Source organism: Muscardinus avellanarius (genome assembly GCF_963383645.1).
Source record: "Muscardinus avellanarius genome assembly, chromosome: 20".
Lineage (NCBI taxonomy): Eukaryota > Metazoa > Chordata > Mammalia > Rodentia > Gliridae > Muscardinus > Muscardinus avellanarius.
Genome location: NC_137806.1, coordinates 8,617,310 through 8,643,144, shown reverse-complemented (window position 1 = coordinate 8,643,144; position 25,835 = coordinate 8,617,310). Strand labels below are relative to the sequence as shown.

The 25,835-nt window shown below is 44.6% G+C and overlaps 1 protein-coding gene across 31 annotated transcripts in view; it reads left to right on the top strand.

The window, feature by feature from the left end:
* Positions 1-25,835, top strand: part of ABI1 (abl interactor 1) — a gene marked incomplete at both ends in the record, with an annotated part of 82,121 nt that overhangs the window by 19,533 nt on the left and 36,753 nt on the right. For 25 of the 31 annotated variants that reach the window (XM_080716968.1, XM_080716961.1, XM_080716953.1 and 22 more), the window contains one exon: positions 9,979-10,146. The exons of the other annotated variants lie outside the window; for them this stretch is intronic. In XM_080716968.1, the coding sequence (XP_080573094.1) occupies positions 9,979-10,146 (168 nt within the window). The remainder of the gene's footprint in view (positions 1-9,978; positions 10,147-25,835) is intronic. 31 annotated transcript variants of the gene reach the window in all.

The window sequence follows — 25,835 nt, the reverse complement described above, 5'->3', positions numbered from 1 at the left end:
TTTATTCTTTATTTGGAAACAGGATCTTACCAAGTTGCGGAGGACCTCACTAAGTAGCTGAGGCTGGCCAAGAACCTCCTGTCTCAACCTCCCAAGTACTGGGATTATAAGTGTGCACCATCACACATGGCTGTGAAGATGTTTTGAAAATCAAATAAGCCGGGAGTGGTGGTGCACACTTGTAATCCCAGCATTTGGGAGGCTGAGACTGGAGGATCGCGGTTCGCAGATAGTCTCAGCTACTTAGTGAGGCCCTCTGCAACTCAGTGAGATCCTGTTTCAAAATAAAGAATAAAAAGTAGGGCAGGGGGTTTAGCTTGGAGGGCGAATACTCCTGGGTTCCATCCCCAGATCTTCAAAAAAAAAAGAAAAGAAAAGAAAATGAAATAATTATTCATAACTGTGAAAAAAGTCTCATTGCCAAGGTGTATTTTGAATATTGTAAGATCACCATTTTCAGTTTGAAGAGAAGGACTGAGCTGTGGACTGATTTGTGTCCCTCCCATTCATTGTTGAAGCCCTACCCCCCTTGTGACTTGGTAGAAGATAAGGCTTTGAAGGAAAGGATGAAGATGAAGGGAGGTCTTAAGGCTGAGCGACCCCAGAACTGGTGTCTGCTTCGAAGAGAAACAGACCCCAGATATGGTCGCTCGTGCCCTGTGGGGACCATGGAGAGGGCAGGGACAGCCCTGGAGAGAGGCTGCACAGAACACCCCAGGGAGCTGTGGACTCCCAGCCTCCGGAAGGGTGGCACATTTCTGCCACCAGCCACCCAGTCATTGCTGCTCCGCAGAGTAATGCAGACTAAAATATAACTGCCTTCTGGAAACCTCGGACTAGAGTGTTTTCTTAGAGAACATTTTAATGAGTAACACAATCAGCTGTAAATTAGCACACTAGGTTAGGAAAAGGGCCTTAAAAATGTGGGAATCGCCATACGAGATCTTTTGACTGGGAGTGTTACTATAAATTGTTACTTTCAAGTTCATCTAAGACCCTTTTCTGGAACCTATTTCTCTTCCCCTCAAGTAAAACTTAAGTCATAGCTGGGCATGGTGGCGCATGCTTGTAATCCCAGTACTTGGGAGGCGGAGACAGGAGGATTGCAGGGTCTCAAAGCCAGGCTCTCAGCAACCTAGTGAGATCCTGTTTCCAAATAAAACATAAAAAAATCAGGCTGGGGGTGTAGCTTGGAGGTAGATTGCCTCAGGGTTCAAGCCCTAGTACCAAAAAAAAAAAAAAAAAAAGTTGAATCATTTAGGATGCATTGAAGAAGTAAGGTCTGCCCTTCACCTTGTTACCATCTTGTTACCATCGCGGTGTCTGCAAGATGGTGGAGGTATAAATGTTACCATGAAGATTCTTGAACATTTGGAAATGCCACAAAAGGAAAAAATACAGAGCACAGGTCACTTATGATATGACTAGTAATGTATTGATGCGCCTTCCTCCATTCAGTGTATTAGTTTGTATAGACACTAATTATACCAAACAAAGCACCATACATACTGCCTGCTAAATACTTATTCTGGGGTCTTTTATCTAAGAAATATCAAGAAAATTCTCCATGTCATTAAATTTTAGTAAAAATATATTTTCCTGATCATTTAAATAATAGTCTTGAAAAAGTATATATAGACATTTATGGATATTTTTTTTTCGGGTCTGGGGATGGAACCCAGGGGCATTTAACCTCCGAGCTACATTCCCTGCCCTATTTTTTATTCTTTTATTTTGAAACTGGGTCTCACTGAGTTGCAGAGGGCGTATGTGTATGTGTATTTTTTTTAAATCAAGTATATAATAATTTTATAATTTGCTCTTATTGTTTATATTTTGGCACTGGGGATTGAACCTAGGCATTCTACCTCCAAGCTACATCTCTAGCCTTATTTATTTATTTATTTATTTATTTATTTATTTATTTATTTATGTATGTGGTCCTGGGGGTGGTTCCGGCTATATTCCCATACCTATTTTATACTTTATTTGGAAACAGGGTCTCACTAAGTTGCTGAGAGCCTCACTAAGTAGCTGAGGCTGGTTTTGAACCTGTGCAATCCTCCTGTCTCAGCCTCCCAAGTGCTGGGATGACAAGCATTGCGCCATCACGCCCGGCTTTATTTATTTTTTGCGTACTGGGGATGGAACCCCGGGGCATTCTACCTCCGAGCTACCCCCCCAGCTCTAATTTTTATTCTATGTTTTGAAACAGGGTCTGAGTTGCAAAGAGCCTCACTAATTAGCTGAGTCTATCCTTGAACCACAGTCCTCTCTCAGCCTCTCAAATGCTGGGATTACAAGGGTGCGCCACCTGGCTTCCTATTTTATTTTTATTTTGAAACAGGGTCTCTCTAGGTTGATGAAAGTCTCACTGTTTGCTGAGGCTGTCCTTGAACCTGCCGTTCTCCTGTCTCGGCCTTTCAAGTACTGGGATTACAAGCATGTGCCACCACGCTTATTATTATTAAATATTTATGTACCTTTTTATTAAAAATTTATGTACCTCATTCAGTTCATACTCCTGCTACTTTGATTTTTGACTCTTATCCTGCATCTGTACTCTCACAGGGAGCTCCCGTTGACCGAGATGAACATTTAGACATGGTTTACTGATGGTTCTGCCTAATATGTGGCACCACCTGAGCGTAGATATTTACAGCACCCTAGTGACACTGGGTGGCCCTGGAAGATAATGGAGAAGGGAAATTCCCCGTCAGCAGAGCTTTGAGCAGTTCACCTAGTTGTCCATTCATCTAAAAGAGCGGTTAGAGATGTGGTTCTACTCTGGTTCATTTTAGAAGCTAATAGGTCAGCTGATTCCTTATAGACCCTGAAGGACTGTGATTGCAAGTATGGGGGGAGATACGTCAATAGGCTTCTTAATGGGCATGGAGTAATATGCATACTTCTTTGTGAGTGTCTCCTTGTCAGAGGTGCATCTTAATGACCAGGGGTACGGGCCTCACCTCTGGATTTTAGCCTTTCTCCAGCCGCCCCGTCTTTGCCCAGTGGGTTTATAGAAAAGGCGCGGTGATGATGGGAATGGGGGTTCTGCATGTGCCTAGCAGCAGACTCCCACACACCAGGACTGCCTCCTGCTGCTGCTGCTGCTGCTGCTGCTGCTGCTGCTGCTGCTGCTGCTGCTGCTGCTGCTGCTGCTGCTGCGTGACCAGCACACGCCCTGCAGGGGCTGCCCAGGTTGCTCGCACTGGACGCCTCCCCAAAGGGAAGGACGGGGCAGCCCGGCCGTGGAGCGCTTGCAGTGTTTCCAAGGTCCTGGGCTGGAGGAGAAAGAAAGGAGAATACTGTGTCCTTACTGGAATAGCTGTGTACAGTTGATTTCCTGCCCTGCCTGCGTGACTTCTGACGAAACTTACTTGTGCCTTCTGTTAGGTCATTTCATCCACTTTGGATTCACCAGAGAATTCATTGTGTAGCAAGTGAAATGAGGCGTTGAGGTTTTGTTCGCGGGATTCCTGGTTTTCCTGAGTTCCCCATCATCCTGAAGCAGCTGAATTAATGAGCTAGTGGAACGCCCTTTGAAGATTCACTGCACCAGCTGGCTTGCAACTCTGCAAAAGAATAATGTTCTCTAAAACACGGTCTGTTCTGCCAATCAGCAGCCATTGAGTGGTGATGCTTTCTCTTAGCCAGCATTCATAAGCCAGGGAATCTGGAGTGGAAAGGAATGAACTTGTTGTTTATTACCCCTAATGATTCATGAACGAAACTTTTCCTTCTCTCTCTACACCTTTGACCTATGCTAGAGTCTTAGTTTTGTGTATGTGTGGTGGTGGTGGGGAGTCTTGGGGCCTTCTACCCCTGGGCTATACCTCCAGACCTATTTTCTATTTTTATTTGGAAACAGACTCTCAGTAAGTTGCTGAGAGCCTTCCTAAGTTGCTGAGGCTGGCTTTGAACCTGTGGTCCTCCTGTCTCAAGCCTTCCAAGTACCCCCAAGCATACGCCTCCACGCCCGGCTCGTGCTCTGGTTTTATTGGAGTACACAGCATTGATTCTATCAGGAAGTCGATCAGGTGACCATTTTGACTTCTTCACACCAGTGAATTAACACTCAGAGCAGGCAATACTTTATTGATTAGGATGATTGATTCTGACTTTCCAGTGGAAATTCGATTCCACTGGGGATAAAGAGAAATATTTGGAATACAGGAAATATTGCATGATGCTAATCTCTCCCATGTCCTATGTTAAAAGTTATGGGAAGGGGCATTCTACCTCTAACCTACACCTTCAGCCTTACTTTTTATTCTTTATTTTGAAACAGGGTCTCATTAAGTTGTGGAGGGCCTTACTAAGTAGCTGAGGCTGGCCGAGAACCTGCGATCCTCCTGTATCAGCCTCCCAAGCGCAGGGATTACAAGCGTGCCTGTTAAGGCTCCTTCAACTTAATTTCTTTTAAGAAAATCATATGCAAAGATAGTTAACATGAAAAGGGATAGATGAGAGGATAACAATATCTTATACTTAATATGAGGAATTTTCCATCAGTAAAACTTAAATGTCCAACCAGTGATGTGTTTAAATGTAGTTGCCTTTTCTCTTTCTTTCTTTCTTTCTTTCTTTCTTTCTTTCTTTCTTTCTTTCTTTCTTTTTTTTTTTTTTTCTACCTCCGGGCTACACTTCCAGACCTATTTTATATTTTTATTTGGAAACAGGGTCTCTTAAACCAGCAAGGTTGGCTTTGAACCTGCAGATCCTCCTGTCTCCGCCTCCCAAGCGCGGGGATTACAAGCGTGTGCCACCACGCCCGGCCTGTAGTTGCTTTTTCTTGAACTGGAGTTTTAGAATTGGGGCCTAAACCTGTTTTTAAAAGGCAAGTTTTTTAGAGTGGCACAGGATGATAAAGGAATTTATTTGCGAAAAGTGTCATTGAGTTAGTCTGTAATTATGGAAAAACTTAGAATTTCAGACCCCAATTTTCTAGTTGTTGGAAATGCCGTGGGGGATAGAAATGGACTTGTGAAGGGTTGAAAACAAATCCTACATTATTGTCACATTTGCAGTTTTATGTGATAAGTACACTAGCAGTTGATTACTTTGTAAAGAAGAGAGTGCCACAACTCCCATTCCTGTCCGTCAAAACTTAGGTGTTGCTGGGAACGAAACGCTCCGGGCGCTCAGCGGCTACACGTGAGCGGGCCGCGTGGGGCCGCGGTTCTCAGCTTGAGAGGCTCAGCTGAATTGTAACACAGAAACACACTCTTTTTACTGAATACTTGCCAAAACGTGGCAGGATTTCTTTTTAGTTTTTACTTTTATTGAAACGGGAACTCTGTTGGAGAAAACCAGATTCATTGAGTGGTAGCTAGGCGCTTGGGTGTGTGTGCCCTGGTCCCCAGGCTTGGCTTGCTGAGTGGCTTTGCATTGGCTCCGTGCTCTGTGCTCTTTTCCCGACCCTCTCATCCGTCCTGACCCAGTGGTCTTGGAGTCTTCTGGAAGGGATTTCGGAGCTAGACTCACCCAGGCCTTTAGTTTTTGGTCTTTAGACAGTAGCTATTTGTCTTTATATTTTAAAGCTCTTCCTTTTACAGATACTAATAATTGAAGTTTTAAGTTCTTCTCATTTGTATTAATACACATTTTTTAAGGCCCTTAATCCAAGATGTGTTTCTTTTTTTTTCTTTCCTTTTTTCTCTGGTGATGTTGGGGATTGAAACCAGGAACATTCTAACTCCGTGCTACACCCCTAGCCCAATTTTATTTTTGTTTGAAACACGGTCTTGCTAGGTTGATTAGAGTCTCACTACTTGCTAAGGCAGTCCTTGAACCTGTGATCCTCCTTTCTCAGCCTCCCAAGTACTCTAATTATAAAGGTGTGCTACCATACACAGCTGTGTTTTTTTTTTTTTTTTTTTTTTTTGGTGGTACTGGGGTTCCTGGAAGCCCTTCTGGGCTACAACACTCCCAGACCTATTTTCTGTATTTTTGAAACAGGGTCTCTTAAGCCAGCACGGCTGGCCTCGATCCTCCTGCCTCTGCTTCCCAAGCGCAGGGATTACAAGCGTGCGCCACCACGCCCGGCCTGTGTTATTTTTTATTTATATATTATTTATTTATTTATTTTTTTTTGCGGTACTGCGGAGAGAACCCAGAGACATTCTACCTCCAAGCTACACCCCAGCCCTATTTCTTATTCTGTATTTTGAAATAGGGTCTCACTGAGTTGTAGAGGGCCTAGGTAGTAGCTGAGGCTGTCCGCAAACCACGATCCTCCGGTCTCAGCCTCCCAGATGATGGGATTACAAGCGTGCGCCACCACGCCTGACATCTATGTTACTTTAAAAGATGTAGCTGGGCACAGTGGACCGCGTGTGTAGTCTGGTTCTTGGGAGGCTGAGGCAGGAGGGTCTCCAGTTCATGGCCGTTCTCAGCAGAGTTGCTGAGGCTCCACAGCTGAAGGAAGCCCTGCTTCAAAGTGAAATAGGGCTGGAGGTATACCCCAAGGGCAGAATGTCCCTGGGTTCCACTCCTAGTAACACACACACACACACACACACACACACACACACACACACACACACACATAGGCTAGATTTAAGGTAGAACAGAATGACATTATTGGTTTTGGTATTTCCTTTTTCTTTTTTTCTTTTCTTTTTTTCTTTTTGGTGGTATTGGGGTTCCTGGAAGCCCTTCTATCTCCGGGCTAAACTCCCAGACCTATTTTTATATTTTTATTTGGAAACAGGGTCTCTTAAGCCAGCGAGGCTGGCTCCGAACCAGCGCGATCCTCCTGTCTCCGCCTCCCAAGCGCGGGGATTACAAGCGTGCCCACCACGCCCAGCTGGTTTGGGTATTTTCTATAATATATTTGTATCAGCTTTGCATGGTGGTGCACACCTGTGATCACATTTTTTTGGAGGCTGGGATGAGGATTGCGGGTTTGAGGCCAGCCTTAGCAAGATATATCTACATACTTATATATATTTACATATGTATATATACATTTAGCTGGATGTGGTGACACACGCTTGTAAACGCAGTACTTTGCCTTTATATTTTTCTCCATTTCCATAGTTTCAACAATTACTGCATTCAAAGTCAGAAACACCAAAGATTTGTAAAGAATATAGAGCTGGTGTTTATTTATTTATTTATTTATTTATTTATTTATTTATTTATTTATTTTTGGTGGTACTGCGGGTGGAACCCAGAGGCTTTCTACCTCTGGGCTATACTCCCAGACCTTTTTAATATTTTATTTGGAAACAGGGTCTCACTAAGTTGCTGAGAGCCTCACTAAGTAGCTGAGGCTGGCTTCGAACCCATGCGATCCTCCTGTCTCAGCCTCCCAAGCACGGGGATTACAAGCATGTGCTACCACGTCTGGTTGCTGTTTTTTATTTAAAATTTGAAACCTTTTCAGCATAGCCATTACAGGGGTACTCTCTTTGAGGTTCAGTTATTCACATAAAGAGGAAAGCTGGGTGCGGTGGCGAACACTTGTAATCCCAGCATTTGGGAGGCTGAGACAGGAGTATCACAGTTGGCAGATAGCCTCAGCTACTTAGTGAGGCCCTTTGAAATTCAGTCTCAAAATAAAGAATAAAAAATAGGCCTGGGGGTAGAGCTCAGAGGTAGAATGTCCCTGGATTCAAACCCCAGTACTACAAAGAAAAAAAAAATAAAATAAAAGGAGGAAAAATATTTTTCCTGTAGTAATAGGTGAAGGTTGAAAGAGGGAGAGAAAAGGCAGGCAAAATGCCTAAGTGAGAGAGAGAGATCGATTATAGCTAGTGATTTGTATTTCAGGAATTGAAAAAAATAGAAAAAAGTAGTGACTACTTTGCCTGTGTAGCTGTCTTCTGGGGTATGTAGCAGACATACAAGAGAAAGCCAGGCATGAGGGCACATGCCTGCAATCCCAGCACTTGGGAGGCTGAGACAAGGAGGTTTGCCTGTTTGAGGACAACCTCAGCAATGTAGCGAGACTCAGCAGCCTTGTAAGACCCTGTTTAGAAACAAAAAGTAAAATAGGGCTAGGGATGTAGTTTGGAGATAGAGTGCCCCTGGTTCAGTCCTCAGAGAAAGAGAGAGAGACAGACAGATGGACAGACAGACACCCACACACCCGCATGGATTTAGAAGAGCTGATACTGCTTGGAACGATCCTGCTCTCTAGCTAGCATCCTGACTTTGTACAGTTCAATTTCCACAGGTGGGTACGGAGGAAGGAGAGAGTTCCTTTTATATGTATGATGGTCATAAAGTTCTGTTATCTAAGGAATTTCCTGTTTGGTTTTCGCTATATTGTTTATTTTAAGTTTAGCTATTTTAAATAACCTCTTTTAAATCTGAATATGTTTGCTTCCATTTTAAACAAACTTCATCAATGACATAAAGCAGGGATGGCAAATGGGTTTCTTATCACATGTCATCTCCTAGCAGCAATCTGTCAAGCGTATTTATAGAGCTGGTTGAGGGGCGCACACTTGGAGTCCCTTGGGAGGCTGAGACAGGAGGATTGCGGGTTCGCAGCCAGCCTCGGAGACTTGGGAGGCCCTTCGCAACTTAGCGAGACCCTGTCTCAAAGAAGAAAATAGGTATGGGGTATAGCTCAGAGGTAGAATTGCCTCTGGGTTCAGTCCTCAGTCACATGCACACACACACACACACACACACACGCGCGCGCGCACACACTCAGAGGTAGAATTGCCTCTGGGTTCAGTCCTCAGTCACATGCACACACACACACACACACACACACACACACACACACACACACACACAAAAAGTACTTCTAGAGTTTGCAAGGAAGCCCGGGGCAGTTTCTGTTCCTTGGGGCAATGCTGGCTGTTTCTCTCATAGTTTAGAATGCAGTTTCTGTTACTCTTGGAACATACTTAGGTTGTTTGGTGGTTGTATAGTGACAGTTCTACGGGGGAAGACCAGCTCTTGGGTACTAAACTTACAAGCTTGCAGTAAGTGGAGACAGTCAATTTTGAACAGATTTAGGTTTTAGATTCATGGTCCTCAGAGGAAATTAACTGTGACTAGAACTGTACTCTCTAGTAAGGTAATTAGAATCCACCTGTGTCTGTTTTGCACTTGAAATAGTGCATAACTGAGAAGATAAATTTAAACATTTTGTTTACTCTTAATTACCTCAAATTAAAAAATGGAAGCAATGTAAAATATTGTTTTCTTTTAAATACACCATTATTGTTTTGACAGGACTATATTTACCTCATTGCATTGAACATGCATGTTTTTATGAAATGGTTTATGCCCAAGACTGACAATAGTACCATTTCTGCTACCATTTTATTGACAATATCTGATCACTGATCGTATAATACAGGACACTGGGAAATAAAATGTGACTCTATGCTTGAATAGAAATGAAAAAACCGGGCATTCTCTTCCACTCTTGTGTGCGTGCAGCCCATGCACTGAAAAGTAAAAAGCAGGCCGAAGAAGCTAGGATGCACTGGCTGGCCCAAGGAAACAACCAAGCCGTACTCAGAGCAGGCCTGCCGCCCGGCCTCCCGACGGCTAGGAGCAGCTCTGAGGCCTCCGGAGGATCTGCGCTCCGGGTCGGGTCGGGTCGGGAACGCTTTCCCACTGCGGTTCAAACTTTTACTCAATATTGTACTAAAGTTTCTGACTAGTTTAGAAAAAGAAGCAAAAGGCATACAGCTAGGGCTGAGAAGAGTGAGGGTGCTCTGATTTACAAGCAGCATGATTGTTTATGGAGAGAATCGGAAGGAATTTACAGAAAAGTGATGGGCACTAATACACGAACTTAGCGACGTTGTGAGATTACAGGGTCGGTATTTAAAAAACCTGGTTTCATCTGTAAACGTCGTCCACTGTCCTGAGACTATCACCAGATTGGTGCATTTTTTGTTTGAATTGTAGTAAGTATATTAATTGCAGCTTTGTCTTCCTCTAGGATAAATGTTTAATGAGTAGTGACCTAAATAAATACTGGTTTTCTTCTTATTTCAGGCTACAGACAAGAGAAAAGCCTTAGAAGAGACCAAAGCGTATACGACCCAGTCTCTCGCTAGTGTCGCCTATCAGATCAATGCGCTGGCCAACAATGTGCTCCAGTTGCTGGACATCCAGGCCTCTCAGCTTCGGAGGATGGAGTCTTCCATCAATCACATCTCACAGGTAACGGCTTGCAGCCGTCTCTGAGTGGCAGCACGGGTCTGTACAGTCGCACCTGGCTGAAGGACGGGTGCAGTCTGAGAACTTGCCAGTAGGCAGCTTTGTTGTGGGAGCCTCATGGAGCCAGGCACCTGATTTGGCCTCTTGATGCCGGCAAGAGCAGCAAACACAGGACCTGTGAGGCTGCTGCTGGCATGTTGCGGCATACTGGTTTACATAACTTTTTAAAATTTATTTTTATTGTGGTGCTGGGGATGGAACCCAGGGACATTCTACCGTCGAGCCACACCCTCAGCCCTATCTTTTATTCTTTATTTTGAGACAGGGTCTCACTGAGTTGTAAGGGGCCCCACTGAGTAGGTGAGGCTGGCCGCGAACTGCGATCCTCCTTTTCCAGCCTCCCAAATGCTGGGATGACAAGCGTGCGCCACCACCCTGGCTCATAAACTTTTTTTTTTTCAATAAGCAAAAATAGTACTCTCTAATACAATGATGAAAGTGTAGTATAGTAAATACACAACCAGTAATAGTTGTTTAGTACCATCAGATACATAACGTATGTGCGGTTCTGTGCATTTATGCACACATCACTTACAACAGGAGAGAAGCATATACTGGGTGAAGACACTCAGATGCCCGGGCTCTGTCATAGTCTTAGGTACACTGCCACTCTGTGGTCCACCGTAGACAAGACGACTGTATTGATGATTGTGGAAAGCCTGGAAATAGGGACCCTTCTCCTCTTCCTTACAGAATGATTGAAGTCTTTATCACTTTTAGCTTTAATTTTAAGTTCTGTAAGTTTACTTTTTAAACTTCAGTTTTGATTTCATTAAGCCTACTTCTTTGGGAGGGGGACACTAGGGATGGAACCTTGAAGCATTCTATCTCCAAGCTACACCCCTAGCTGGATTTGGTTTTCTTATTTGGAAAGAGGGTCTCACTAGGTTGCTGAGAGCCTTGCTAAGTTGTTGAAGCCGGATTTGAACTCGTGATCCTCCTGTCTCAGCCTCCCAGGTACTGGGATTACAAGTGTGTGCCACTATGTCTAGCTTTAAGCCTACTTTTAAAAAGTCCTTTTAAAAGCCGGATGTGGTGGCGCGCGCTTGTAATCCCCCTTGGGAGGCAGAGACAGGAGGATCGCGCAGGTTGAAGCCAGCCTCAGCTGGTTTAAGAGACCCTGATCCAAATAAAATATAAAATAGGTCTGGGAGTATAGCCTGGAGGTAGAAGGCTGCTGGGTTCCGTCCCCAGTACCACCAAAAAAAAAAAGTCCTTTTAAAAATTGTAGTAAACATAAAATTGACCATTCTTTTCTTTTTTCTCTCTCTCTATTTTTTGTGATACTGGATGTCGAACCCATAGTCTTGTGCATGCTGGGCAAAGCACTCTGCCACTGAGCTATACCCAACCTGTTTGTTTGTTTATTTATTTATTGCGGTGCTGGTGACTGAACCCAGGGGCAGTCTACCTCTGAGCTACACCCCAGCCCTATTTTTTTTCTTTATTTGGAAACATGGCCTCACTAAGTAGCTGAGGCTGTCCACAAACCACAGTCCGACTGCCTCAGCCTCCCTAGTATTGGAACTACAAGTGTGCACCATCACACCTGTTATTTTGAAACAGGGTTTCACTAAGTTGTGGAGGGCCTCATGAAGTTGCTGAGGCTGGTCATGAACTTGTGATCCTCCTGTCTCAGCCTCCCAAGTACTGGGATTACAAGTGTGTACCACCATGCCTGGCTTATCCTTTAAGGTTTCAAGGTGAACTCTCTCCAAGAGTTTCTTTAATGTGGTAGCATCACTTATGCTGTAATATAATTTTCCTTTTATTTTAGCCACTTTATTCATTTGTGTTAAGTTCATCTTCACAATATTTCTCTGGCTGCATGCACAGTGTCACCATTCTTACATTGAACTATCTCTGTAAGCTCATTTACACTCAATTCATATTTCACTTCTAGAATGATTACTTTTCATGTCTTTGTTGCAGTTTTATTCTGTTGGGCTAATTATCTCTTTTCAGCATCTATTTTTGTAAAATCCACCAATGGCTTACTGTGAGGCAAGCGGGCAACAGAGCTCTCTATGCTTGCAGTCTGTGGGCGAGCCAAATAGTTGAGGTATAATTTTATCGGAGAAACTTTGAAACAGTGACACAGTTGGCCACCAGTCATGTTGTTCACCTTTTATTTACGTGATTTCTGGACTGAAGAGCTCGTAGCAAAGTTTTTACTTTATGTAGTTACAGCTTTTGAGTCACTGAAATTTGAACTATGTTGTTGGGAGACTGGTGTTGTTTAACTTAAATGTGGTAACTGAAATTCATACATGTCAACTGTGCAGAGCAAGGGCTGCCTACAGGTGTTTCTCCAATAACAAAACATTCACGAGTTATTTTCTCCCTTAATTATGTATGTTCCCTGCAATGTTGAAATTGAGTTGTGGGTCACAAAGCAGGCAAAGACCAGCCAAGTTATTAGAGGCCTCTTTAATTAAACTGGCACCTTGGGGTGAGGTCTACTGACCGTGGGGGAAGGGACTGATGACTGAGCAGCAGAATCATGTGGTTGGTCAGTAGAGTCGCACGGCAGAGAGGAAGTGAGGGGATTTATGTAGCCGGGGTCTTGGGGTGGGGCTAGCGGCAGTGAGAATGCTGGTCCTCTGGTGACCCCTGGAGTCTGTCCTGTGCTGTTGGGAGTCTTGCGGCATCTCTGCTCTGGCTTCCAGAGTTCTGCCTTCTGTCCCCACTGCGGGAAGGGAGGGACCCGACCTATCATTCCTTAGCCAAGTATGATGGTACACGCCTATGATCACAGTGCTTGGGAGGTTGAGACAGGCGGATTGCAGGTCAAGGCCAGCCTCAGCAGTTAGCAAGGCTCTATTTCCAAATTAAAAAAAAACAAACAAACAAAAACAAAGAGAGGGCTGAAGTGTAAGCTGGAGGCAGAAGGACCATTTATTCCGTCCCCAGTACTACTAAAACAAACAATTATGTATGCTCCCTGAACTCTACTGAGACTCTTTTTTTTTTTTGCTTGATACTGGGGATGGAACCCAGGGGCATTCTACCTCAGAGCTCTACTCCAGTCCTATTTTTTATTCTTTATTTTGAAACAGGGTCTCACCTAGTTGCAGATGGTCTCATTAAGTAGTTGAGGCTGTCTGCGAACCACGATCCTCTTCTGTCAGCCTCCCAAAAGCTGGAATTAAAAGCAAGCACCACCATTCCCAGCTAGTTTTTCCAGGGGAAACATGAGGAGTAATTTTATGAGAAGGTCTTTTACTTAAGATTTTAAAAATCTTTTAAAATGTACCTTTTAAAATTTAGAACTGGAAGGAACATTAGGTTTTTTTGTTTAACCTGTGATTTACAACCAATGATATTGTTACCCAGAGTAATAAAAGATTTGCTTGAAGTTGTAGATATCTAGGATGCCATTAGAAATAAAAAGTTGGAAAAGGATGTGTGTGTGTGTGTGTGTGTGTGTGTGTGTGTGTGTGTGTGTGAACTTTTTAGTTTGTGCAGAGCAAGAAGTTACTCTTGGAGCAGCGAGTAGGGAGGTTGGAATGAAGATTGATTGAGTAGATGGTTTACAACATGCATCGAAAGTATCTGTGATTCCCTACTAACTACATACAAATGCTACATTATTATGTGGCATTGTTTTTTCCTTGTACTTGCGGAGCTTTTTTTTTTTTTTTTGGTACTGGGGTTTGGACCTAGGGGCATTCTACCTTTGAGCTACACCCCCAGCCCTATGTTTTATTCTTTATTTTGAAACAGGGTCTCACTGAGTTGAAAGGGCCTCATAAGTAGCTGAGGCTGGCCGTGAACCGTGATCCTCCTGTCCCAGCCTCCTGAATGTTGGGGTTACAGCTCCCGGCTGGGGAGCTTTTGAAAGACAGTAGATTTGTATCATTACTATTTTTCTTTTTCAGTTCTTCATTGTTTAGTTTTTATCATGAAACCTTACATTGTAACTGGCGTAGACTAAGCGTTCAGAAAGTATTTGTTAAAAAAATTCATTTGGGATGTGTTGGTGTGTATACTATTACATACAATTCAGAGAAGTAGTTAATAAACATGGATAGAGAAAAAAGTGCTGTGGGCCTCTACTTTGGGCGGCACTAAAGAAAATGACCTTTGGATTGGTCTTCATGAGATCCTGTGCCTTCGTCCTGTTGCCATGACGGGAGTGAGTCAGCCTGAGGGGCTGGCCTTAGACAAGACGTAGCCACTTTCTCAAGTGACAGGTGTGGTGAGTGAAGGGAGTGTGCGTGGAGGTCGGCTTGGAAGGAGAGCCCCGGGCCCCACATCTCTTCGCACTTCCCTGGATGGCGCCTCGACGAGCACGAAGGCCTGCGTGGTGCTGGGGCGCCGCCGCCCTTGCTCTCCCTGCCTCTCGTCTGCGTGGTGCGGTGGCAGTGACAGCTCCCGAGTCGGCAGCGTGCTGGACGGAGGCCAGGCCAGCGCCTGTTCAGGACCCGGAGCCTCTACTAAAGGGAAGATGGTGTCTCGAGATTGGAGACTCTGGCCTTGCATTCAAGATAAACACCAGGCCATCCTGCTTCTGTTCATTGTGGCTTTTGGAGAAATGAATCACCTAAGCCCACATTCTGCTTAAGTAATATATTTTAGGGATTGAGGAAGCAAACCTCCCATCTCCTCCCTGTCCATTAACTGTTTCTTTGTTGTACTCTAACTGATAGTATAACAAGAGATTGATTTTATCTTACTCAGGGGGGAAGAACCTTTCTGAAAAAGAGACTTTGGACCCGTTCTTTCCACCTGGTTTAAAAAGCAGCTTGGAAGTCTCCTTGTAACCTCCTGATCTTTCTGTCTTCACTGCAGTCTAATCTTGGTCCAAAGTCTGGAGATAGTTCTTTCACTTCCCTGTAACTTCAAGTGCAGGTCCCTTAGCAGGGCCTACAAGGCCCTTTGATCTGGCATCTTCCGTCTCCAAGTGTTCGCGACGCAGCACGCTCGTGCGCACCCTTTGCTTTTCCACAGTGCGTGTGTCTCCCGGGCAGTCACTGTCCTCCCGTTGGCTGCTTAACACAAGCACCGTCCGCGGTCTCCACTGGTCAGCGCAGGGCAGCTCGCTCTCTCTTTTGGGCTACACCCTCTAGTGTGTTCCTGTCCCAGTCACTGACTTTTGGTACATGTCTGTCTCCCCTCCCTCCCTCTTTAAAGGTAAGAACCTTGCATAACAAATGGCCCTTGGTGTGTAGTTTGATAAACACTTGCTGAGTGATAAGGCACCAGCACAGCATGCCGGCTTTGGAGTCTGAGGACCGGCTTGAACCCCGGTTCTGCTGTCGTGTAAGTTCAGCCTCCTGACTTCTCTAGCCCAGTGCTCCCCCAGTGCTCACCTAGGGATTGGCTGAGCATCGCACCGAGCCCTTCTGCTGACCCCGCGCGAGGCGTGGGCAGTGCTGCGCCGTGCCGTCGCCCCTTTCCTCTGGCAGGTGGCCCTTAGGCTCCTCGCTCCGCTCAGCGCTGTGAGCGTCAGCCAGCATTGGCGCACCTTTGTGTTTCCTGTCTTAAATACGCTTTCCTAAGCATGCTTTGTTGAAATACTTCCTTCCCTCCCTCCCTCCCTACCTCCCTCCTCCCTTCCTTCCATGAGGTAGAGCTTGAACCAGGGGCCTTCTGCCTCCTAGCTTCAGTCCCAGGCTTCACGTTTTGTTTTAAAACAGGGTCTCCGTTCCTGAGGGCCCTCCCGAGCTGCTGGGCCCACAGGTACTGGCCGAGGGTGTGGCCCACCGCGGCCAGCCTGCCTTTCTTTCTTGACAGTTTGTAGCGCTTTCCTAGGTCCACCACCTCATGCTGCTGTCTCCCCCAGATGTGTACACCCCAGTCTTGTTTTCCTTCTATTCCTGGCAGTTGTTTTTGTAGAGGGCATCATATCTTTTCTAAATCTAGCAGGTTTTTTTTTTTTTTTGGTACTAGGGTTGTAACCCAGGGGCATTCTACCTCTGAGCTACACCCCCAGCCAGCCCTCTTTTTTATTCTTTATTTTGAACAAGGCCTCACTAAAGTAGCTGAGGCTGGCCTTGAACCCCTGTCTCAGCCCAAGTACTAGGATCACAAGCTTGTGCCACCACGGCTGGAGAGAGATTTGAATTTACATGAATGGTCATTATTTTACTTCTACTCCTGTTATCTGTCTGTTCTGTGTGTTTTCTCTTGACCATGTGCGTAAGTACGTGTGTATGCATTGTTTCGTAGGTGTTTTGTATAATGAGCAAATTTCAAAATATCATCTTTGAGAACTCTGTGCAGCCTCTGGAATATATCCTTGATAAACTCAGCTGAGGCCAGGCATGGTGGCGCATGCTTGTAATCTCAATACTTGGGAGGCTGAGACAGGAGGATTGTAGGTTCAAAGCCAGCTTTAGCAACTAGTGAGGCTCTCAGCAACTTAGAGCCTGTTTCCAAGTAAACAATAAAATGAGTATGGGGATATAGTCTGGAGATTTCATCCCCTACCACAAAAACAAACATAAAACAAAAAAAAACCCAAGAAATTAAGCTAAAGGTGTTCTGTCAGGTGTTTTAAGAAGACCGTAAGTCCAGGATTACTTACAGCTTTTGAACCAGAAACCTTAATGTAAACACGTTACACTTTGTAGTATAATGTGTGTGTGCGCACACGCTTTCAGTTCCTGCTATAACAAACCCATAGATTTAGGGGCTTAACACGGCTTTATTATCTCACACTTCTGGAGGGCAAGTCTGGGCTCCACCCTGCTAACGTTGGTCTGTGGTGGGCATTCTTTGGGGTCATCTGTTCCTCTGCTTTCTGTTCAAAAGGAAGCCAGCTTCCTTTTGACTTGTTGACCCTTCCTCTGTCTTCAGTCTCTGAGTCTTTTTTACATCGCTGAGGCTGGCTGCAAACCTGCAGTCCTCCTGTCTCAGCCTCCCAAATCCTGGGATTACAGGTGTGTGCCACCCTACCTGGATATATTTTTTATTTTGTAGTACCTGGAGATTGAACCTCGAGGCTAGCATAGACAAGGTAACTGTTTATGTTCCTCTGTATTCCTCACTTTTTTTCCCTTTTTTTTGTGGTACAGGGGGTGGTACCTGGGGACATTCTACCTCTGAGCTACATCCCCAAGTGTTGCGGATGAAAAGTGTTTGGTGTGTAAGGGGAGAATTAATTCCCCCACCACAACCACACAAACAGAAAAACCGTGGATTCTTGTCTTAAGCTAAGAATAAATATGCATAGCTTGGACAGCTGCTGAAGATTTAAAGACGTTTATTAAAAGGATAAAAATACAGAGATAGTTACAGCCCTGTGCCGGAGCGGGGCACAGGGGGGCAATTCGAATGAAAATACCACAGAACCCCCGGTATGCTGAGTTCTTATCCTGACTAAGTCCGCGGCAGGTCCTTTGGTCTATAGACTAGCCCATATCTCTAGCCCTGTCCTGTTCTGCTATCTCTCCAGCTGGATTTGGGGCGGGAGGGGGAGCAGTCCTGTCTCCAAACACGGGCCTCTGCCTTTTGTTTCATTCCCCAAGATGTGTGAACTTGTTTCTCTTTTAGAAATGTAAAGAAACCCCTTCCCTGGCTTTGGCCTTTTCATAGTATACACGGTATATTTTCAAAATTGGAAATCTTTCCCCATACTGATACATTAATATATTTCAAAACCTCTTTCCAGTACTAGTACACCCAGCCCTATTTATTATTCTTTATTTTGAAACAGGGTCTCACTGAGTTGCAAAGGGCCTTATAGCTGAGGCTGGCCATGAACCCAATCCTTCTGTCTCAGCCTCCCAAATGCTGGGATTATAAGCCTGCACCACCACACCTGGCTCTCACTTTTAAAATAGTTTTATGAATATATACATATAATTAACACATCATGTAATTTATCTAAGTAAAATGTATGTTTTTTGTATATTCACAAAGTTATAAATTCAGTCACTACAACTTTAGGACATTTTCATTCACCATTACGCCCTGTACCCCCTGTCACCTGCAATCTCTGCATCCCCTCTGCACCTTGTCCTAAGCAGCTAGTAACCTGCGTTTTATCTCTATAAATTTGCCTACTCCAGATGTTTCATGTAGTTATAATCATGTCCTGTATGGTGTTTCCTGATGACTTCTTTTTCTTGTTTATATGGTGCTCTGAAGGTCCATTTATGTTATAACATGTATTAATGTTCCATTTATTTTTATTGCCAAATAATATTCGTGTGTGTGTGTGTGTGTGTGTGTGTGTGTGTGTGTGTGTGTGTGTGTTACTGGGGGTGGAACCCAGAGGCATTCTGCCTTTGGGATATACCCCAGCACTCTTATTTTTTATTTGGAAACATGGTTTTGCTAAGTTGATGGGATGCTCTTTTACTGGGATTGCAGGTGTGCACCACCATGCCCAGCTCTCCCAAATAATATTCTTTTTTTTCGGTGGTACTGGGGGTGGAACCCAGAGGCTTTCTACCTCTGGGCTATACTCGCAGACCTTTTTTATATTTTATTTGGAAACAGGGTCTCACTAAGTTGCTGGAAGCCTCACTAAGTAGCTGAGGCTGGCTTCGAACCTGCGCGATCCTCCTGTCTCAGCCTTCCAAGCGCGGGGATTACAAGCGTGTGCCACCACGCCCGGCCTGCCAAATAATATTCTGTTGTGTCATGGACCACGTTTTATTTACCCATTAATCAATTATTAGACATTTGCATTGTTTCTGCTTTTAGGCTTTTATAAGTTATGTACTTTCAGTTATATTTCTTTATACATTGAATTGTAACATATTACATAGCATGCTGTAGGTGTATACATATATACATGATATAATGTATACATGTGTTTTTATATAGGTAGAGAGTGTGTGTGTGTGTGTGTGTGTGTGTGTGTGTGTAGACATAAACAACGTATAGCAGTATAACATATGTCATAACATATTGTATTAGGATGTCGGGCATATATCCTTATATAGGTGGACTTGCTGGCGCATATGTAGCTTTGTGTTTAGCCTTCTGAGTATCTACCAGCTGTTTTCCAGAGCCATACCCTTTTCCTTCTCAACAGCAGTTGCAGTTTTTCTGTATCCTCGTAAACATTTTTTAAGTCAGCCATTCCGATCAGTGTGAAGTGGTGTCTCATTGTGGTCTGAATTGTTCCTCGTTTCTGTAGTCTGTAGAACCTGGTGTTTCCAAATTCTGACCCTCTCGGCCTTCTTCTTTTAGGGTAAATTGCCTTGCTGTTGCGTGTATTTTAGGTGCTAGCTTCTATTCATTTATTTTATTTTGTTGTGGTACCAGGTGCATTCTACCTCTGAGCTATACCCCCAACCCTATTTTTATCTTTTATTTGAAAATAGGGTTATTGAGGCTGGTCTGGAACCTGTGTCCTCCTGTCTCAGCCTCCCAAGTATTGGGATCGCACATGTGCGCGACTGCTCCCGACCTTCTGTTCTGCGTAGTTAACTGCTTGGCCCCGTTTTGCTTTCTGATATCCAAAAGTTTATTGGAAGTTCTTGTCCATGGATTCTTTCCCATATCCCTCTGGGAAAAAAAATGTATTGAAATAAATGGATGCTTTGTCAGTCATTTTAGTAACCCCTCAAGAGGGAGCAACAGCAGTGATCAGTCCTCAGAACTGAACTCGAAGCACCAGCTTGTGCTTTCAAGTATCGTGCACTATAAATATCCCCAGCTGCAGCCATTATTTCAAGGATCATTATAGGACCAGAAATACCCGTGTGATGAAGAAGAAATGTCTCAGAATAGGTTACTGTGTGAGTGTAATCCGAATTCTTTAACTGCTGGACTTGAATCCTCTTTTTTTTTTTTTTTTTTGGTACTGGGGGTTGAACTTAGAGAAATTCTGCCTCAGAGATATACCCCTAGCCCTTTCTGTTTTAATATTTTTCTTTGGAAACGGAGTCTTGCTAGGTGGCTGAGGCTGTCCTTGAACCTGCAGTCCTGTTATATCAGCCTCTCAAGTACTGGCATTACAGGCATGTGGTATAATGCCTGGCACGTCTGTTTTGATTGGATGATTTGTACTACCTGCTGTGTTTGTAAATAAGAGGGGCATCTTAGGCCAGGCGTGGTGGCGCACGCTTGTAATCTCCGCGCTTGGGAGGCAGAGACAGGAGGATCGCGTAGGTTTGAAATCAGCCTCACTGGCTTAAGAGACCTCGTTTCCCAATAAAAATAATATAAAATAGGTCTGGGAGTGTAGCCCGGAGGTAGAGGGTTTCCAGGAACCCCAAACCACCAAAAAAAAAACAAAACACACACACAACAGAGGGGCATCTTTAATAATTTCCAACTTTTAAAATTGCTAGTGAGAGTTGCATTTACTATTGGCTATAGGCTTTTAGCGTTTTATATTAAATAAATTCAGAGTTAAACACTTGAATGTAGTTTGGGGAACAGGGAATAATAATAATAAAAGTAACATTTATATAATTCTTTCTACATGCCAGACACAGTTACATTATCTCTATTATGGACTATATATTACTATTGTTAACCTATTTAATTTTTAATAACTGTGAGATTTGTACAGATTTTGTTTGCTTTAAAATCTGAGCTGGGCATGGTGGTGCACACCTGTTAATCCCAGTTCTTGGGAGGCTGAGACAGGTGGATTGCAGGTTTGAGGCTAGCCTCAGCAATTTAGCAAAGCCTCTTTTAGCAAAGTTCTCTAATTTACTGAGAACCTGTTTCAAAATAAAAAATAACATAGGGCTGGGAGTATATCTCAGAGTAGAACCCCCCCTAAGTTTCATCCCCAGTATCACACAAAGTTTATCACTAAATTAAGCAAAAAAGAAAAAATTCAGCCTGGCGTGGTGGCGCACACTTGTAATCCCCGCACTTGGGAGGCAGAGACAGGAGGATCGCTCAGGTTCGAAGCCAGCCGCGCGCGCTGGCTTAGGAGACCCTGTTTTCAAATAAAAATGTAAAAATAGGTCTGGGAGTGTAGCCCGGAGGTAGAAGGGCTTCCAGGAACCCCAGTACCACCAAAAAAAAAAAAAAAAAAAAAAAAGAAAGAAAGAAAGAAAGAAAAAGAAAAAATAATTTTTTAGTAAATGTGCATTACCATGAAGTGTTGTTCACTTTGTTTTTATATTTTTAAACAGATGGGAAAAGGACAGGGAATGTTTTGGGTTGGTAATGAAAAATCTAGTTTTTCCCAGGATAAAATAATTCTAATTCAAGTGTTTTATGTTTTCCCATCCGTGTCTGGTTTTACAGTTCATCCTTTCTAAACAAGTCTATTTTATGGTGTATGTAAATAGGTCATTCTGAATCAAGTTAACTTCGAGGTTGATTGGGACCTTGTTTCAAGCTTATTGAACACAAAGCGCTGTAGCCCAGGGTTTTGGGCAGAGGGCCATTTCCAAGTCTGGTCCAATGGGCAGCAGCGCAGGAAGATGGTCTCTGTCTTGGCTGAAGGCTTCTCTGTGTAGCTTGTCTCACTCAGGACGCTTTTGTCCTTTCCTCACCGTCTCCTCTCTCTGCAGGGAGGAGTGCTTGGATTTTCATTCTGCAGCGGCTTCCTGGCAGGCCGTGGGGGACGCGCTCTCCAGGGCAGTGCTGAGTTGCGCTTCCTTCCTGCCGCCCCTGCCTTTTGATGACTAGGAAGTGTTTGTGTGGCGGATCTGAAAAGAAGCATATGTGTTCTTTTTCTTTCTTAACCCCCAAAGTGACAAGGAAAAAGAAAGAATGAAAGGGAACACACTTGAAATGACATATTTTGAGAGAGTAGTTTTAAATGATCATACCTCTTTTTTTTTTTTTTTTTCCGGGTCCGGGGATGGAACCCAGGGGCATTGGATCTCCGAGCTACACCCCCTGCCTTGTATTTTATTCTTTATTTGGAAATATGGTCTCACTAAGTAGCTGAGGCTGTCCTCGACCCGCGATCCTCCTATCTCAGCCTTCCCAATGCTGGGATTACAAGCATGGGCCCCCGGGGCTGGCATTAGCCCTTAGTGAGGACAGACTCCTTCCTGTTTCATTCGTGGCTTTCAGCTTTCCCCCAGTCTCTGAGCAGGCATTGGCTTTTCCTGCCCTTGCCTTTGCTTATGCTGTTGTCTGTCTGAATCCCCTCCCCAGTTCTCGGCTTGCTAATGTGACTGGCTGAAGTGGAGTCTCTTCTGTGGAGTCCTTTGCTCTGCCAGGGCCCCGCCCCAGGTGCTGGGGCTCCCGCCTGGCAGGCAGGGCCTCGCTTGGAGGAGGTGGGTGGCCCCTCCTGGGCCAGGCCCTCCCCTGCTGTCTGCCTGCTTCCTGGCTGCCATCTTCGGAGAACGCTCCTTCACCTCGCCCTCTGCCGTGACATTCTGCCTCCCCTCAGGCCCGAAGCCATACTGCCAGCCAGCCATGGGCTGAGCCTCAGAAACCACGCCGACAAGGCTCTCCTCCTCCCAGTTCTTGTCAGGCATTTTGGTCATAGTGACACAGCCCCAAAGCTTTTGAATCTGCCGCCCGCCTGCGCAGCCTGGGAGTTGGGACCAGGAGGACTGGAGACGTGAACATGATTCATGCTCGCCATATTTCTAGTACATAACGTGTTACGACCAGGTTTTCATGTTAATAGTTTAGAAATACCTTATATCAGTTGTGGGGTTGTAGATTGGGTAGTTTGATAAGATTCAGATTTGGCAAATGTTTTTTAGCACTTTTTCTGTCAGGCACTCATATTCTGATACATTTCCATCCCCATTTTATATAAGCAGTGTGGAGTCTTTTTTTTTCTTGGGCCGGGGATTGAACCCAGCACTTTAGGCAAGCACTCTACCACTGAGTTATGTAGCTAGCAAAATGGTGTTCAGTGGGTCTACTATCATCACTCTAGGTGTTCAGTGGGTCTACGGTTTGCTCTAGGTGTTCAGTGGGTCTACAGTTTCCCTAGGTGTTCAGTGGTCTACGGTCGCTCTAGGTGTTCAGTGGGCCTATGATCACTCTAGGTGTTCAGTGGGTCTATAGTCTCCCTAGGTGTTCAGTGGGTCTACAGTCTCCCTAGGTGTTCAGTGGGTCTACTGTCACTCTAGGTGTTCAGTGGGTCTACAGTCTCCCTAGGTGTTCAGTGGGTCTACAGTCACTCTAGGTGTTCGGTGGTCTACAGTTGCTCTAGGTGTTCAGTGATCTACGGTCGCTCTAGGTGTTCAGTGGTCTACAGTCACTCTAGGTGTTCAGTGGTCTACGATTGCTCTAGGTGTTCAGTGGGTCTACGGTCGCTCTAGGTGTTCAGTGATCTACGGTCGCTCTAGGTGTTCAGTGATCTATAATCACTCTAGGTGTTCAGTGGTCTACAGTCACTCTAGGTGTTCAGTGGGTCTACGGTCACTCTAGGTGTTCAGTGATCTACGATCGCTCTAGGTGTTCAGTGGTCTACAGTTGCTCTAGGTGTTCAGTGGGTCTACGGTCACTCTAGGTGTTCAGTGATCTACGATCGCTCTAGGTGTTCAGTGGTCTACAGTTGCTCTAGGTGTTCAGTGATCTACAGTCTCTCTAGGTATTCAGTGGTCTACAGTCACTCTAGGTGTTCAGTGGTCTATGATCGCTCTAGGTGTTCAGTGGGTCTACGGTCGCTCTAGGTGTTTAGTGGGTCTATGGTCGCTCTAGGTGTTCAGTGGGTCTACGGTTGCTCTAGGTGTTCAGTGATCTACGGTCACTCTAGGTGTTCACCTTGGCTTCTTATCTCTTTCAACTAGGGTAACTGATTTTTTCCTCTGCAGTATATTAAGATTAAGAACTATTTTTCTTTGCATCAAATGGCTTCTTTTGCTATCTAAAGAAAGTGTGAAAGTATGGAAATTCAACTATGAGAAATAATTAACCTCACTGAAAAAGCTAATTGTCACTCGGTGAACATATGCATGCTGTCATTACACAAATGTTCCAAGCCTGTTCCCCTCCTCCTCGCTGGCTTTGCTTCTGCTGCTGTACGGGTTGTGCATTGCTGGGCCGGAGCTTGCGTTTTAGACTTCTGTGATTCACAGTTGTGGGAAAGGGAGGGGTAGATCAGAGGAGACTTGGTCGTGTGACAGTCCTTGGGTACTTGTGAAGGAAGGAGGAGGATGACAAGCTGATGTTTGGGAAAGGGCTTTGGACTCCATGATGTTGGAGAAACGGAAAAAGAATTTGTGCCCTTTGGAATCCATTTTTCCTGTGAAGACTGGAGAACACGTGGGGATGCTTTTCTAATAGGATTTAAGCAAGTGAGATATAAAAGCTCTTTTGTTTCTTCCTGTCTTTTTTAAAAAATAAAGATCATATGGTTCAAGCACAGCATGGTGGTGCACACTTATAGTCCCAGTACTTGTGAGGCTGAGACAAGAGGATCGCAGGCTTGCCGCCAGCCTCAGCAGTTTAGCAAGGCCCTCTGCAATTTAGTGAGACCTTGTTTCAAAATAAAAAATAAAATAAGCCGGGCATGGTGGAGCATGCTTGTAATCCCAGCATTTGGGAGGCTGAGACAGGAGGATCATGGTTCACGGCCAGCCTCAGCTACTTAGTGAGGCCCTCTGCAACTCAGAGAGACCTTGTTTCAAAATAAAGAATAAAAAATAGGGCTGGGGGTATAGCTTGGATGTAGAATGCCCTTGGGTTCCACCCCAGTATCCCCCCAAAAATAAATAAAAAATAAAGAATAAAATAGGGCTGGGAGTGTGGCTCAGAGGTAGATGTCCCTGGGTTCAATCTTCAGTATTAAAAAAAAAAAATCACATATCTCTATCTTAGAGAACAGATTAAAAAGAGGCCAGATGGGATTCAGGTGGCTTGGTTAAAAGGCAGTGGTCAAGTGAGAGGGGACAGTGGTATAAGATTGAAGTGTTGGAATCACAGGGCAAACAGGCTTCTGGTAAAGATAATATGCCAAGAGTTACTGAAGGTGGCCGTGAAGTAGATGCTAGATACAGGATATATATTTTCCTAGAGAACCGAAGCAAAATCATTGGAAACAGGATTCAGTCGACTGAGGTGCTTCATTTGGGCTGCATTCAGTTTGAGGTGTCATTGGTATATCCCAGAGGACCATTACTTTTACATACAAATCTAAGAGGTCTTCCGGATACAGAGAAATCTCTGCATGTATAAATGGGAACTTAGGCTCGGATGCGCATGAGTGTGCTGGGGAGAGGTTATGAAGAGGTCAGTGCCCAAGACAAAGCCTGCAAAGGGCTTTGTGGAGGAGCCAGTGAATGTCTGGGAGGTGGGAGTGTACCGTGGCCAGTGTTGCTCCACCCCTCTCACTCACCTGCCTAGAAAATCTCAGTGTTTTTTTCTTTTATGGCGTTAAGGATTTTTTTTTTTCTTTCTTTGCAGTACTGGGAATTGAGCCCGGTGGCATCCTACCTTAGAGCTACATCCCCACCCCTATTTCATTCTTTATTTTGAAACAGGGTCTCACCAAGTTGTGGAGGGCCTCACTACTTTGCTGAGGCTGGCCTCGAACCCGTGATCCTCTTGTCTCAGCCTCCCAAGCGCTGGGATTACAAGTGTGCACTACCACAACCGGCTGTGGAGTTAAGGATTTCTAAACTTAATTTCATATCAAGTAGGGTTTAGCTAGCATGAGTACTGGTTAAACTTGTGCTGGACCTATTAAAAAAGGGAGGCGTCAGGGCTAGCCTTACTGCTCAGTAGTAGAGTGCTTGTCCAATATGCATGATGCCCCGGGTTTGATTTCCTGCACAGGCGGAAGGGGG